At 43.1% G+C, this 15701-nt stretch overlaps 1 protein-coding gene across 5 annotated transcripts; it reads left to right on the top strand.

Moving 5' to 3' along the window:
* Positions 1–1593: 1593 nt before the first annotated feature.
* Positions 1594–15011, top strand: LOC109895572 (BTB/POZ domain-containing protein 9-like). Of its 5 annotated transcripts, none has more exons than XM_020489360.2 (11): positions 1595–1773; positions 4705–4917; positions 5615–5978; positions 6268–6538; positions 7637–7856; positions 8219–8338; positions 8630–8739; positions 11982–12171; positions 12337–12444; positions 13504–13582; positions 14417–15011. In XM_020489360.2, the coding sequence occupies exons 2-11, from the start codon at positions 4733–4735 to the stop codon at positions 14594–14596; spliced, it is 1827 nt and encodes a 608-aa protein (XP_020344949.1). In that variant the 5' UTR covers positions 1595–1773; positions 4705–4732; the 3' UTR covers positions 14597–15011. The 5 variants fall into 5 exon arrangements, with proteins under 5 accessions (XP_020344945.1, XP_020344949.1, XP_020344948.1 ...); XM_020489359.2 differs by having other exon boundaries at positions 13504–13609; positions 14417–14748; XM_031830543.1 differs by lacking the exon at positions 1595–1773 and adding an exon at positions 2260–2455.
* The last annotated feature ends 690 nt before the right edge of the window (positions 15012–15701 follow it).

Raw genomic sequence — 15701 nt, 5'->3', positions numbered from 1 at the left:
CATGTATTGGATTCCAAGTGCCATTAAACCTCATTATATCCAAATCTCTGGTTGATTTTACTGCTGGCTTAGACTTTGTCTGGGCAGTGTCTTAACATCATCCTACAACCTTCTCTGAACTGGGATTTTTCTTCTTCTTAAAACAGGTTTTAACAGGATTCCTAGAACCTTTTCCAAGATTCTTTGTGGATACGGGCCCTGGAATCTATCTGGTAAAGAAACCACAATTTCTGAAGACTTTCAACACTTGTTTGAAGTGTAGTAGGATTTCATAGAATCTGCAGAGAATTTGCAGCAACCAGCATACCACCCTGCATTCCACTGCTGGATTACCACTGACGCTAAGCAGGTTTGGTACCTGGATGGGAGGCCAGATGCTTCTTGAAGTTGTGTTGGTGTGTGAGTAGGAGGCACTCTTTCCTCTGATCCCAGGGCAGTTATTGGGGACATTATCCTTTGTGGGGTTCTGTCTTTTGGATGGGACATTAAAAGGGTGTCCTGACTATCTGTGGTCACTTATTGTAAGAGTAGGGGTGTTAAACAAATCAAATCAAATGTATTTATATAGCCCTTCTTACATCAGCTGACATCTCAAAGTGCTGTACAGAAACTCAGCCTAAAACCCCAAACAGCAAGCAATGCAGGAAGCATGGGGGCTAGGAAAAACTGCCTAGAAAGGCCAAAACCTAGGAAGAAACCTAGCGAGGAACCAGGCTATGAGGGGTGGCCAGTCCTCTTCTGGCTGTGCCGGGTGGAGATTATAACAGAACATGGCCAAGATGTTCAAATGTTCATAAATGACCAGCATGGTCAAATAATAATCACAGTAGTTGTCGAGGGTGCAACAGGTCAGCACCTCAGGAGTAAATGTCAGTTGGCCTTTCATAGCCGATCATTCCGAGTATCTCTACCGCTCCTGCTGTCTCTAGAGAGTTAAAAACAGCAGGTCTGAGACAGGTAGCACGTCCGGTGAACAGGTCAGGATTCCATAGCCACAGGCAGAACAGTTGAAACTGGAGCAGCAGCACAACCAGGTGGACTGGGGACAGCAAGGAGTCATCATGCCAGGTAGTCCTGAGGCATGGTCCTAGGGCTCAGGTCCTCCGCGAGAGAGAAAGAAAGAGAATTAGAGAGAGCATACTTAAATTCACACAGGACACCGGATAAGACAGGAGAAATACTCCAGATATAACAGACTAACCCTAGCCCCCCGACACATAAACTACTGCAGCATAAATACTGGAGGCTGAGACGGGAGGGGTCAGGAGACACTGTGGCCCCATCTGATGATACCCCCGGACAGGGCCAAACAGGTAGGATATAACCCCACCCACTTTGCCAAAGCAGAGCCCCTACACCACTAGAGGGATATCTTAACCCCAGTGTCTTGCTTAAATTCCCAATCTGACCACCATTGTACATAAATTATGTACAATATTTTAGCTGATTCAATTTCAAAATGCTTTATAGTCAAATATCAAAATGCATTAATTTTATGCATTAATATTTTTTGCGAGCACACATTTTGTTGGTAGGTAGGATATGTATGTATCCTCGCCACAGAGGCGCTCATAAATGACTGATTACGTAACTGCCGCATTTCATTACTTAACAACATCCGGTTAGCATCCATAGCTACTTGTTTGCAACTAAAATCCCTGTGCTTGATATTGCATCTTTGTTATTTGACTTTTGCCACTGACAGTGTTCAGGTTTGCTAAAAGAAGGTGCTGTTACTTGAAAGGGGCAGACAAGATAACGACTTCAGCTCAGGTAAGGAAATCGATTTATTTGATAGTTACGTTAGCAGAGCAAGCTAGCTAACCAGAGCTAGCTGGCTAACGCTGGGAACTTATTTACGTCGATAAGCCTCCCGCGGCGTATGGCTATTTAATAGTGTCAGTGATTGAACTACACGCACATGTCAGTGAGATAAATAAACTGGCCAATTAACGTTAGCTGGATGCGACCTCCGTTGTACTAACTATGGGGTGACTAACGTCAAGATGGCGACAAGTGCGGTCGCTACAACCGTGTCCGGCTAATTTAAACTTTAATATCCTTCAAACTTTTTTTTTTTAAGAAGCCATGAAAAAACTTAACTAGGACTATAAAATAATTCCTCCATTAGTCGAACGAACCTTCTATAACGTGTCGCAAGAGGAAAATGTAAATTAGGCTAAGCTAGCCACAATGATGCTGTGAAGAATAGAAACGTTAGCTAGTTACTGAACATGATTACTCGACAGACATCCCCTTGGCTCTGACTCATCTGAGGACGACATGCTTACTGGTGCGGAAGGGGTTTTGAGTGACTCGGATATCGCAGACCCAAATAAAGCCCTGCCCACAAGATGAAGCGAAATCATATCGCTCTTTATGATCTGCATGCGAACATCATCCAAGGAATTACGCGGTTAAAATCGACGAGAGGGCTGACAACCTGGAGAAGATGGTGAGGGAGAACGCATTATGCGTCTGTGAATGTTGCATTTAGCGAGATTCAAGTTATCAACAAACGGGGTTCCAGAAGAGACCAACGAAAATGTAAAGGTGATATCAGCCTGAATGTGGCACCTGAGCTTTGAAAGAAGTACATGGATAATGCTGTGGATGTTGCCCATCTCCTTGGAGGTCAATAAAATAAATGGTCCCGCTCGGTGAATCCTGTTTGCATCCCGGTTCGCGAGTTTTTGTTGTAAACCGTTGAATCACTTCAACTTCACAGAGAAGTTCTTACTTTCTATTATTTTATTTGACTTAATGGATTTGAAGCTGGTTACTGTTTTCTATTTTGGAAAGACTGCGATGCGGATCTTATTTTTGTACAAGAGACGCATTCATGCTCGGAAAACAATACTTTTTGGAAATGTCAATGACATGGTTAGCGAACGGCTCTCTTGATTCAGCGGGGGTTGCCATTCTAGCCCACAATTTTAAAGGCAACGTTTTAGTGTCTAAAGGACAGTGGTTATTGATATTCCTGAGAGACAATGTGTAATACACTGAGTGTACACAACAAAGAATGACCTTCCCTTTTGCCCTCAGAACGGTCTCAATTCGATGGGCTATGGACTCTACAAGGTGTCAAAAGCACTTCATAGGGATGCTGGCCCATGTTGACGCCACAGTTGTGTCAACTTGGCTGGATGTCCTTTGGGTGGTGGACCATTCTTGATACACACGGGAAACTGTTGAGAATGAAAAATCCAGCAGTGTCACAGTTCTTGACACAAACCTGTGTGCCTGGCACCTACTACCACACCCCTTTCAAAAGCACTTAAATAATTTTCACCCTCTGAATGGCACACGCATAATCCATGTCTCAATTGTCTTGAGTCTTAAAAATCCTTCTTTAATCTGTCTCCTAATCTTTTCATGCATAAAATTAACTTAATGGGTGGAGAAAAAAAAACGTGAAAAATATATTTCTCATTTATTTTAATATATTATATAACATCCTTAATAGGTATAAATAGCAAATTATCAAAGTATCTAGTGTTTGTCAATGTAACTTGTCTATAGTGTAAAATGCTTTTTTGTGTGTCTCTGGTTTTATGCTTTTGTTGTGTGGTGTTTTGCACAAAATTCGTGTGACTCAATACAAAAAAAAAACTGCTAGCAAGTCATCTAGTAGAGTGTCGGGTAGCTAATGTAATGTTGTCAACAATTTGATATCTAGTTAGCTAACAGTTGGTATGGTCAAAGTGATAGACCATAGCCTGTTGTTTCCAATGGTAGCAAATTAATCATAGTGGGCAGAGCCAAGCACGAGCTAGTGGGATCCTATTGGTGTGTTCTTGCATTTATTTGCATATTTCTGTTAGGGAACGCCTACTCTGAAGTGCACGTGTGCAATAACTCAATTAGCCATGCACTCCTTCTAAACTAATTTTTATTTTTTTTACTTTGGCAATGGGTAAAGTTTCCAAAACGCAGTCCACTCTGTTTGTTACAGATTTTGGTTTTGGGAAACAGAAAACTGTATGGAGATTAAATGTTTAATCGATGAGAAAATTGGCAGAATATTGGCCGAAATCTATCTTGCTCCATCTTCTCCCACTTGCTGCCCACTGGGCTTCTTTGCATCACCATATTTGGTAGTGAGTGGAAACTCCAACCGGATGCTTTAGTTATAGAGCAATGAGAGACATTTCACAGGATCTATCTGTGGTATGGCTGTGATAGGTTTACTGTATGTTCTCCATCAGATAGCTATGTCATCATTGCCATCTCACACCCCTAGTTTCATTGCCAAATGATCAGAACTTGGACTGCACGAATAGCATGACCTACTGTACGTTTGACAAGTGAATTTTATTAATGGCAGCTACTTCCTCAATAACAAGGTTACTTTCTTGTCTTGAGACTGACCTTTTGGAGCCCTTGACACACTTTAATTAGTAAAGGTGGTGTCTTATAGGCCTAGATTAACCTAACCTAATTGTTACTTTTCAGGAAATGACCATACTGTGCATGATATCCAAATTGCAGTTGTGGTTCTGATTCATCAGTGACTCGTTCCAGAATTCTGATCGCTTTGTAGCCTATAGGCATATCTCGGATACCAATGCCAAGAATGTGTTCAATAACATTCTCTAACCCACTTAGTCACGTGACTTGGCTTTGATTTAAACTGAAATTCATTGAAAAATAAGCAGTGAATGTAAAATGACTCCTCTCTCTCTCTCTCTCTCTCTCCAGATGTGACGGTGCCGTCTTGCTGTGTGCCATGAGTAACAGCCACCCCCTGCGGTCACTGACCTCGGTTTCAGAGATAGACCACCTGCACCTGCTGTCGGAGCACCTGGGCGCTCTGGTGTCTGGCGAGGAGTACAGTGATGTCACCTTTGTTGTCGAGGGGAAGCGCTTCCCTGCCCACCGGGTCATCTTGGCGTCACGGTGCCAATATTTCAGGTAACTAGGGCTGGGACTGTTATTGGCCAGCCAAATTACTGCGTTTACCGTAATACATTTTTAAAGTTATTTTTTTAAAGACTCACATTTGATCCTTTCCTCTGTTCATGACTGCATGTGCTGCTGCAGGAGAGGGGCGATGCCTAGGCAACCAAAGACTTGTTTGCTACAACATCTGTCATGCTTCAGCTAGGAGCAACAATGTTTCATGTCCATGTTAGTGTAGAGACCATGTTCCAGCAGAAACTGACTCAACCACACATATCACGGCTGTCTGCTTTGTCAGTTGTTATGAGGCTTATTTTATTTTCATGACGGTCTTCATCCATAATCGTTGGTAACAGTTATACGGTAATTGTGCCAACCCTACTACTGACTACAGGTTACTTTAGTAACTGTCTCTGAAGTCTAAACCATGAGTAGGCAAGGCTGGGTCGTGTTCATTTAGGGCACGAAGATTAGCGCATTCTAGCCAATTGGTCAAGGTAATCCCTCCCTGTTTGTTTGTTTGGTGCCTAAGGAACATGACACTGGTCCTTGTATCATAACCAATGTATCCATTTGAGATTGACCCAACTAGCCTATTTGAATCAGGTGCTGCAGTGCTGGGTTGAACCTCCCATAGCTCTTCAGGTTGAAGGTGCTCCCAACCCCTTCTTTACACAAACCTGACAAGCATCCCTCCATCCCTCCACAGAGCCATGCTCTTTAATGGCATGAAGGAGTCCCAGCCCCAGGCCGAGGTGCCCCTGGAGGACACGCAGGTCGAGGCATTCTCCATGCTCCTGCAGTACCTGTACACGGGCCGGGTGAGCCTGAGTACAGCCCGCGAGGACGTTTTACTGGACTTCCTGGGCCTGGCGCACCGCTACGGCCTCCAGCCACTAGAGGACAGCACCTGTGAGTTTCTGCGCACGGTGCTGCACACGCAGAATGTATGCTTGGTGTACGATGTGGCCAGCCTCTACTGCCTGGGGGGCCTGGCGCAGGCGTGCTGCGCCTACATGGACCGGCAGGCGCCCGAGGTGCTGGCATCAGACTGCTTCCTCACTCTCTCTAAGGTGAGACAGTGGCAAACGTAGAAGGGAAGGGTGATATGCAAATACCTAGTTATAAAGTGCTATAGATTGATAAAAGGTAAAGCTGTATGGAAAGAACTTAAAGGTATGATGAGATGGATGGCTGGACAAACGAACAGTTGAAAGAAGTTATGATGACGGTATGGTTGGATGGATGAAAGTATGATGCATGGATGGATAAAAGTTGACACTATATTAATGGTGGATGGATGAAAACATATTTTGATGGATTTAGATGAAAAGGGTCCATGTCCTTTCTCTCCCTCTGCAGACTGCTCTTCTGGCTGTGGTGCAGCGGGACTCGTTTGCCGCCACCGAGCGGGAGATCTTCCAGGCGCTGTGCCGCTGGTGCCGGCACAACTGTAACAACGAGGTGGCAGCGCAGGAAGTGATGTCGGCGGTGCGCCTGCCCCTCATGAGCCTGATGGAGATGCTAAATGTGGTGCGGCCCTCTGGCCTCCTCAGTCCCGACAACTTGCTCGACGCCATTCAGACGCGCTCGGAGAGCCGCGACATGGACCTTAACTACCGAGGCATGCTCAGTGAGTAACTGGTCAACTATCCAGCCATAATAACACTATTAAACGTGGACATCAATCTTTGCCAAAACTGTGGTGGTGTGTCTACTTGTTGAAATTACACTGAACAAAAATTTAAATGTAACATCTAACAATTTCAAAGATTTTATTGAGTTACAGTTCATATTAGGAAATCAGTCAATTTGAAATAAATTCATTAGGCCCTAATCTATGGATTTCACATGACTGGGAATACAGATATACATCTGTTGGTCACAGATGCCTTAAAAAAAAAAGGTAGTGGCGTAGATCAGAAAACCAGTTGGTATCTGGTGTGACCACCATTTACCTCATGCAGCACGATGCATCTCCTTCGTGGAGAGTTGCTCAGGCGGTTTGGTGGTTGTGGCCTGTGGAATGTTGTCCCACTTCCAATGCAATTGTGTTCGTTGTCTGTAGCTTATGCCTGCCCATGCTATAACACCACTGCCCACCATGGGGCACTTTGTTTACAATGTTGACATCAGCAAACCACTCGCCCACACAACACCATTACACGCCATCTGCCCGGTACAGTGGAAACTGGGATTCATCCGTGAAGAGCACACCTCTCCAGTGGCCATCGACAGTGAGCATTTGCCCACGGAAGTTGCCGAACTGCAGTCAGTTCAGGACCCTGTTGAAGACTACGAGCACGCAGATGAGCTTCCCTGAGACTGTTTAAGACAGTTTGTGCAGAAATTCTTCGGTTGTGTAAACCCACAGTTTCATCAGCTGTCTGGGTGGCTGGTCTCAGATGATCCCGCAGGTGAAGAAGCCGAATGTGGTCCTGGGCTGGTGCGGTTACACGTGGTCTGAGGTTGTGAGGCTTTTTGAAATGAATGGGATCTTTTATTTCAGCTTATGAAACATGGGACCATGTTCAGTATAGATAGAGAATGATTAGTAAATGTAAGCGCATTAACTGGGTAGCATTTTTTTAGCAAATAGTAATGGTGACTGATGGTATCTTCTGTGAGGATGGTGTTATGCTTCCCCATTCACCTCTTTCTAATGCTTTTGAATACAACAGTAGCTGATACCAAAAGTGACCTAAACGGTGCCCCTTGACCCCCCCACCAGTCCCTGAGGAGAACATTGCCACCATGAAGCACGGTGCCCAGGTGGTGAAGGGCGAGCTGAAGTCTGCCCTGCTGGACGGAGACACGCAGAACTATGACCTGGACCACGGCTTCTCCCGGCACCCCATCGAGGAGGACGGGCGAGCAGGCATCCAAGTCAAGTTGGGCCAACCCTACATTGTCAACCACGTACGCCTGCTGCTGTGGGACCGCGACAGCAGGTAACACCATTGACAAATTGTTGGTGGTGAAGGTTTCTTTCTTTTTTTCTTCTTGTAATTGCACATCTCCATGATGATATTATTGGGGTTCCTTAGACAAACACTTCAGCCAATTTGAGATTCAATCTTTGCATTGCAACTGCAAAAGAGAACCCCGTAACACCTTTCAAACCTGGGTGAAATTCTTCATTCATGTTAGGCAGTCTGAATGTTCACTATTCTGCTTGCATTTTCTTTTTTGAAATAGATTTTGATAGATTCTGTTTCCATATATTAATGCATCTGTTGGATTGTGTCAAGAAGTTAGTATGACCCTAAGCATGGATTTGTGATACTGTACATCACTCTTTCTCTCTATCTAGGTCGTACTCTTACTATGTGGAGGTGTCTATGGATGAGCTGGACTGGGTGCGTGTAGTGGACCACTCCAAGTTTCTCTGTCGTTCCTGGCAGAGTCTATTCTTCACAGCGCGTGTCTGCAGGTAAACTAACACACAGAGACCAAACCGCAAAGCAAAAACTTGCTTCCCCCTCCTATTATAAATGAGAATTTTGAAAATCATTGTAAATAAGAATTGGTATTGAAGGGAGTTGCCTGGTTAAATTAATGAATTTGACATTTTTCAATGGGGGTAAAATGACAACTGTGGATGTATTTGGTTAAATATGATGGTTTAGCATAATAATGCACCTATAGACTACTGTGATATGGTATCTTTACATTCATACAATTTGGCTACTTCTCTCATGAGCTGTTTTGTTTTGTCTCACAGGTATGTACGCATTGTGGGGACACACAACACCGTGAACAAGGTGTTCCACCTGGTGGCCTTTGAGTGCATGTTCACACAGCGACGATACATTCTGGAGAAAGGACTCCTGGGTAAGGATGTTTTTCTGTCATTTCTTGGGGATATTTTCATAGCTTTTCTATTAGGGATTGGGTGAAATATGTCCCCAGATCAGTTTTCTTTGTTTAGTATGCCAATACTGAATGTCCATAGAGATACTAAGGGCTGGTTTACTGAACCTATATGGAAACAAAAATATAAACGCAACAGTTCATAAAATAAAATCAGTTAATTGAAATAAATAAATTAGGCCTTAATCTATGGATATCAGTTGACTGGGAATACAGATATGTATATTTTGGTCACAGATACCAGAAAAAAGGTAGGGGCGTGGATCAGAAAGCCAGTCGATATCTGGTGTGACCACCATGTGCCTCATGCAGCACGACACATCTCCTTCGCATAGAGTTGATCAGGCTGTTGATTGTGGAATGTTGTCTCACTCCTCTTCAATGGCTGTATGAAGTTGCTGGATATTGTCAGGATCTGGAACATGCTGTCGTAGGAATTGTGTATAGATCATTGCAACATGGGGCCATGCATTATCGTGCTGTAACATGAGGTGATGACGGCGGATGACTGGCACGACAATGGGCCTCAGGATCTCATCACGGTATCTCTGTGAATTCAAATTGCCATCGCTAAAATTAAATTGTGTTTGTTGTCCGTCCGTTGGTTGTCTGTGTTCACAATATTGACATCAGCAAACCGATCTCCAACACAACGCCTTACACGCTTTCTGCCATCTGCCTGGTACAGTTGAAACTGGGATTCATCCATGAAGAATGCACTTCTCCAGCGTGCCAGTGGCCATCGAAGGTGAGCATTTGCCCTCTGAAGTCAGTCACCACGCCGAACTGCAGTCGGGTCAAGACCCTGGTGAAGAACGACGAGCACGCTGATAAACTTCCCTGACACTGTTTCTGACAATTTGTGAAGAACGTCTTCGGTTGTGCAAACCCACATTTTCATTACCTGTCCGGGTGGCTGTTTAGAGACGATTCCGCAGGTGAAGAAGCCTGATGTGGATGTCATGGACTGGTGTGGTTACACGTGGTCTACAGTTGTGAGGTTGGTTGAACGTACTGCCAAATTCTTTAAAACAACATTGGTTGTGGCGTATGGTAGCAAAGTGAACATTCAGTTCTCTGGCAACAGCTTTGGTGGATATTCCTCCAGTCAGCATGCCAATTGCACACTCCCTCAACTTGAGGCATCTGTGTCATTGTGACAAAACTGCACATTTTAGTGGCCTTTTATTGTCCCAGCACAAGGTGCACCTGGGTTGATCATGCTGTTTAATCAGCTTCTTGATATGCCACACCAGTCAGGTGGATGGATTATCTTGGCAAAGGAGAAATGCTCAATAGCAGGTGTCGTGTCTTTGGCTATGCCGGATTAAGTGAAATGACATGCTATTCTATAAAATCCTTTCTCTGTAATTAATGTTACCTGATTGAGCTAATCATGTAAATGTAATTAACTCGAAAGTCGGGGCACCAAAAAATTATATTTATAGAGCTGTTATCTTCCGAATAAACTCTTAAAGACCTAGTAATGTGTTACATCAATAGCAGTCAATATTAATCGTCACCTTATTATTATTATTATTATTATTATTATTATTATTATTCAGTCTCATCTGAAAGCTGTAAATTCTTGGTTATCTTCACGAACCCTGGCTAACAAGTTGAATCAGCAATACAAAATTGGGTTTAATTATTTATTTACTAAATACTAACTAATCACACAGAATCTCATATACACAGAATGAATCTTACCTTGATTACAAATTATGTCATAAAGGAAAACATCCCTAGCGGATGGAACAGATATGACAGCTGGTTACACAAAGAAAAGGGGGCTGGGTTTGAGTGAAAGAGCGGGAAGACTTGAGGAACAAAGGAAGAAGCCATGCTATCGTAAATACAGTATCTTATGCATTCTAAATTACTGCCCATTTGGAAAAGGAAAATGCAAAAAATATTTACTCTGAGCTGCGCTTCAATAGTTTGGCGGTAGATGGAAGGCCGTGTTGCCCAACAGTCTTTTGAAGAGTGTCTCTGGTGGGGAATGGGATACGTTTTAGTGTCTTCGTTGTGTGGTAGACGGGATACTCTGTCCTCTCCTAGCCCACGTTTACAGCGGCCGCTGCTAACTCAACGGCTAGGAGGTATCACTTCTGTAGCGAATAAGAGTTCAAAGTTCATTCGCAACCAAAGCTCACGCTGAGGTTGGCTTCATTCTGTAGTTACTATCTGAATCCTTCTGATGTCGGACCGTCATCCTAATGTACCCGGAACAGGAGGTTACATTTTCGTCAAGGCTTTATGTAGTGGTGGGAGAAGGGTGTGTTTCATAGTTTATAGCCCATGTCTCTTCACAGGGGAGGGCCACTGATTGAGCAGAGCAGTAACCTTATGAAAACCCAATCTCTCATTTGGAAGCTAAAATGACATTTAATCTTTTCACCAATAATTTTATATTTAGACATTTGAATTGCACAACAATTTCATGTGAATCTGATAACTATAATGTGTTGACTTTCCCAGATACAGTTTAGGTCGTCCTGTCATCAGTCATAATGTCTCAGATGACAACCGAACTGACATCATAGTCATTAAGTACCAACGCATATTTTCAACTGGTTATATTACTGAAATATGGTTCCTTTCCTTCCACTTGTTTGATGTTCCCAGACTCTGTTTAACAAAGGCTATTCAAGAGTCCCTCTGTAGAGTCAAGAGAGAGGGAAGGGAGAAAGGTATTTATGTGGGGGGGGGGGGGGGGGGGGTCATTAACCTTACCCACAGGCCAATGTCATGATCAGGGATGTGAACAAATTTGTGTGAGCTGAGCTTGTGCGAATGAAATATTTCTGTGATCTTTTATTTCAGCTCATGAAACCATGGGAACAACACTTTACATGTTGTATTTATATTTTTGTTCTGTATATTTTGAGCCTATTACTGGATTAAAAAGCACAAATACTGAAGCATGTTTCTAGTCAGCACATGTATTCAAAAGGTCTCCGTTGGAGTGCTGATCAAGGATCTGGTCCTCCTTGTCTATCTTATTCCTTATGATCTACAAGGCTAAAATAGATTCAATATCACCACTTGTACTTTTACTTTGGGAATTTCCAGTACTTGACTTAGTCCCAGTTTTCCAGACCCCCGTTGATTTTCTTGTAAGAAACCTCTTTTGGGCCTTAACAGCCCAATGTGATTAAGCTACTAGCCAAATCCCTCACTCACCATTCCCTCTATTCAAGTCCCCGACCGTAACGTGGCAACCATCGCATGCGGGGCCAGTGTGATCGAGGGTGTGAGCCGGAGCCGCAACGCCCTGCTCAACGGGGACACCTCCAACTACGACTGGGACTCGGGCTACACCTGCCACCAGCTGGGCTCAGGGGCCATCGTCATCCAACTGGCCCAGCCCTACATGTTGGGCTCACTCAGGTAAGGGGGCTGTGCCTGATAATGGCACCCTATATAGTGCAGTGCACTAATACAGTGCACTACTTTAGCCAGAGTTGATGCCATTGTCATCCAGCTCAGGTTGGGGGAGTGACCGAGGCCCTGCCCTCAGCATCGGTCCAATTGTTTGTGTGTGTTTCTGGACAGACTGCTGCTCTGGGACTGTGATAACCGCAGTTACAGTTACTACATCGAGCTGTCCACCAACCAGCAGCAGTGGACCAAGGTGGTGGACCGTACCAAAGTGGCTTGCAGGTGAGAATGTGAATCCCCGTTTTAATGTATTCTTCTCTTCTCCCTCTCTTCTCTGCTGGTCTCTGTTATTTGCTTACTGTTTATTTATTTGATTTGATTTTTTGTGGACAACTGTAAATTGTAAGTTTCCACTGTAGGGAAACATGGACAAGGAAAAAGAATGGAGCCTTTTTTTAATAGGGTTGTGAAAATCCCTGTTTTTGTGACAAAAAAAGAACTCTAAGCAGACCAAACTATTTGACATAAACCGGCTTTATGTCAAATGGTATGTGCTATAGCTTAGACAGTAAACACGTCACTCAACATAATGTTAGTTTCCAACATTAGAAACTAGGAATTTTAAATCTGCTTCATGTTTAAAAAATAATGTATGACCTCTTCATGTTTGGCTTCCTTGCCACACTTTTTCTGAGTATCATGATACTTGTCACAAGCCTACTTTTTGGTTGTCAAGGTTTTGCCTGCTCTACAACTACTTAAATGTTGCAGGAGTAGCATTTTATCTAACAATTTTAGATTGGCCGTAAAAATTAAAAAAGACAGCCACTTAAGCTTATGACCGTATCGATCAAACTAAAGATCTGTTGGTCAGATCGGGGCGGCAGGGTAGCTTAGTGGTTAGAGCGTTGGACTAGTAACCGGAAGGTTGCAAGATCGAATCCCCCTGAACAAGGCAGTTAACCCACTTTTCCTAGGCCGTCATTGAAATTAAGAATTTGTTCTTAACTGACTTGCCTAGTTAAATAAAAAATAAAATAACTCTAGAATTTAACAAGAAAAGACAACAATGCGTCACTCACTGACTCACTATATATTTAAGGACTAAGCTTTTTGTTTACATTGTTCAAAATCCAACTACTCTGCTCTAATTTATTGGACACTTGTCAAATACAATATGATGGAATGCATCCCAAATGGCATCCTATTTCCAACAGGTCCTGTAAGGAATCTAGAGCAATTAGGGACATAACCATAGAAATATCAACTTTTTATTTATTAATTGGCCCATCCTCCTTGGAGGACAAAAGAATATCAACATTGTTTGTCTTGGTGTTGAAGGTCTTGGCAGACGCTGGTGTTTGACAAGCACCCCGCCTCCTTTGTGCGCATCGTGGGGACCCACAACACATCCAACGAGGTGGGGAGAGATGAGCAGGCTCGGGAAGTGAGCTGAACCTCGATGAGTCACACACCCCTAATGGTGTCCCAAAGCTGTCTCTCTTTCCTTATTTTCTGTCTTCCATCCCTTTATCTTTTCCTCTTCCATTCCTCCCCCTCTTTCTCGCTCACCCTTTCTCCCTTCTACATGCTACCTAATTTTTCATCCATCCAAAGTAACACACCTGCCTTTCTTTCTCGGGTCATTTCAATATGATGTCTGACCACACCATGTAGAAAAGCATTTTAACAATCAAACATGTGTAAGCAGTTGATGTTGTTCTTCAATAAAACAGATCCCAAAGCAAATCGGGTGAATAAAATAGGTTTATTCAAAGAGAACAAATCTTAGTTATGCTGCAAAGTAGGTAATTCTTCCAAGTCCTCAGCGATTCTCCTCCACAGAACAAAGTGACAGGATATAATTTATAACTCAACCCTAGCCTGTGGTTGACCAATTAGAATTTATTGCAATAAAATGGGGCCAATACCAAGTATCCTGTTTCAGTCTCAATGTATAGACAATTTGAACCAATAAGAACTTGCCACATGTGTCCCGGACTGAAATTCCTCCCATGTCTCTTACCCATTACTCTTCAGTTCCCCATTACAGAAAAACAACTATTTCCATTGATCATTAATTCCCTCTTGACCTTAAGTCCTCTGCGTTGTGTATTTATCTTTGAATATTCTTAGACATGCATAGCTGTAAAAGTAACCAAATGTAAACATACTTTCTGAAATAATGAAAATCACAGCACTTGCACTGTATTTATTATTTGAATCTGTATTATAACCTCTCTCTGCCCCTCAGGTGTTCCACTGCGTCCACTTCGAGTGCCCCGCCCAGCTCGACACAGAGGTCAAAGAGGGCAGCCCGAACTCTAAGTCCCAGCAGCCTCCGCTACAGCCCCAATCACCCTCCCAGTCCCAGCTCCAACTCTCCACCCGGCCTTCCTCTGCCTCCTCGTCCTCACACTCCCACCCCCTCTAAGGGGTTTGCCAACCCCAACCTCCCCCTTAGACTCCAGGAGAAAACCACAGACACTACCTTAGGCATCTCAATCCACACAAGCTTCTTTTGTGATGTTACTCGACATAATATGCTGCTCAAATGAAATAAATATATATTTATATGAAATTAAACCCTTGTTGTTGAATGTGATGTTTAAGTTGATGTTGTGCCTGTTCAACATTTCTTTTTACTTTTCAAGAAGCAGCTGATTCTTCATTTTAATGACCAATTTAACCATCCCATCCATATTCACTCCATTTACAGTGCTTTCTCCATGTGTTTGGAAACTAAAGCTACAATTGTTCTTTTAGCTCTCTACTCCAGTGTTTCAGATTTGATGACAAGACAGAATTCAATAACAAGCATGAATTAATAAAGCATTTATGCAATCAAATGTACATTTCATGGAATCAGATTTACAAACTGGGCTAGACTTTAGATCAAATGATGAACCCTAAATGGTAGGTATAGAGATGGAGGTGGTGAGCTTTGGGCCAATCCGGAATGAATGGACCCCTAGACGCTATGCCATATGCACTTGTAGGATGTCCACTAAATTACTTTTGATTCTGTAACTCTATGCTTGTGGAGATGTGATAGAAGTTGACCGGTGCACCACAGTATGAGTCTTGAACAATGAAATTGTTCCAATAGTTTTTCCACAATTAATTTTTCCCATGGGGGATTTTAGAAACACTTCAAATGTGTTTCGTGTAGGCTTTCCCTGGTGTGCCGTTTTGATAACCGTGTAAATCTCTAGGAAAGTGTGACTTATCAATATATTTGCTTGTATTTTACCCCCCCCCCCCCCCCCCCCCCCCAAAAAAAAGAAAAAGAAATGCTTATCAGCGGCTAATGTGTTCATATTTTCTGAGATGTGAATACCAAGTATGTCTACTTCACCATCCGCCCATTTTTATTGGTAAACTACAAGGTAGTGTAAACATTTTCTTTTAACGATCCAATACTTAATATGGTACACTTATCATAATTAGGGTTTAGATATTCAATGAGACTGCAGGGATCCAGATTGCAGATTTAAGAAAAAAACTTGAGTCATCGTTGACACTTTTTTTTCCCCCAT

The sequence above is a fragment of the Oncorhynchus kisutch genome, linkage group LG8, assembly GCF_002021735.2.
Source record: "Oncorhynchus kisutch isolate 150728-3 linkage group LG8, Okis_V2, whole genome shotgun sequence".
NCBI lineage: Eukaryota > Metazoa > Chordata > Actinopteri > Salmoniformes > Salmonidae > Oncorhynchus > Oncorhynchus kisutch.
This window is presented reverse-complemented; position numbering and strand designations above follow the sequence as displayed.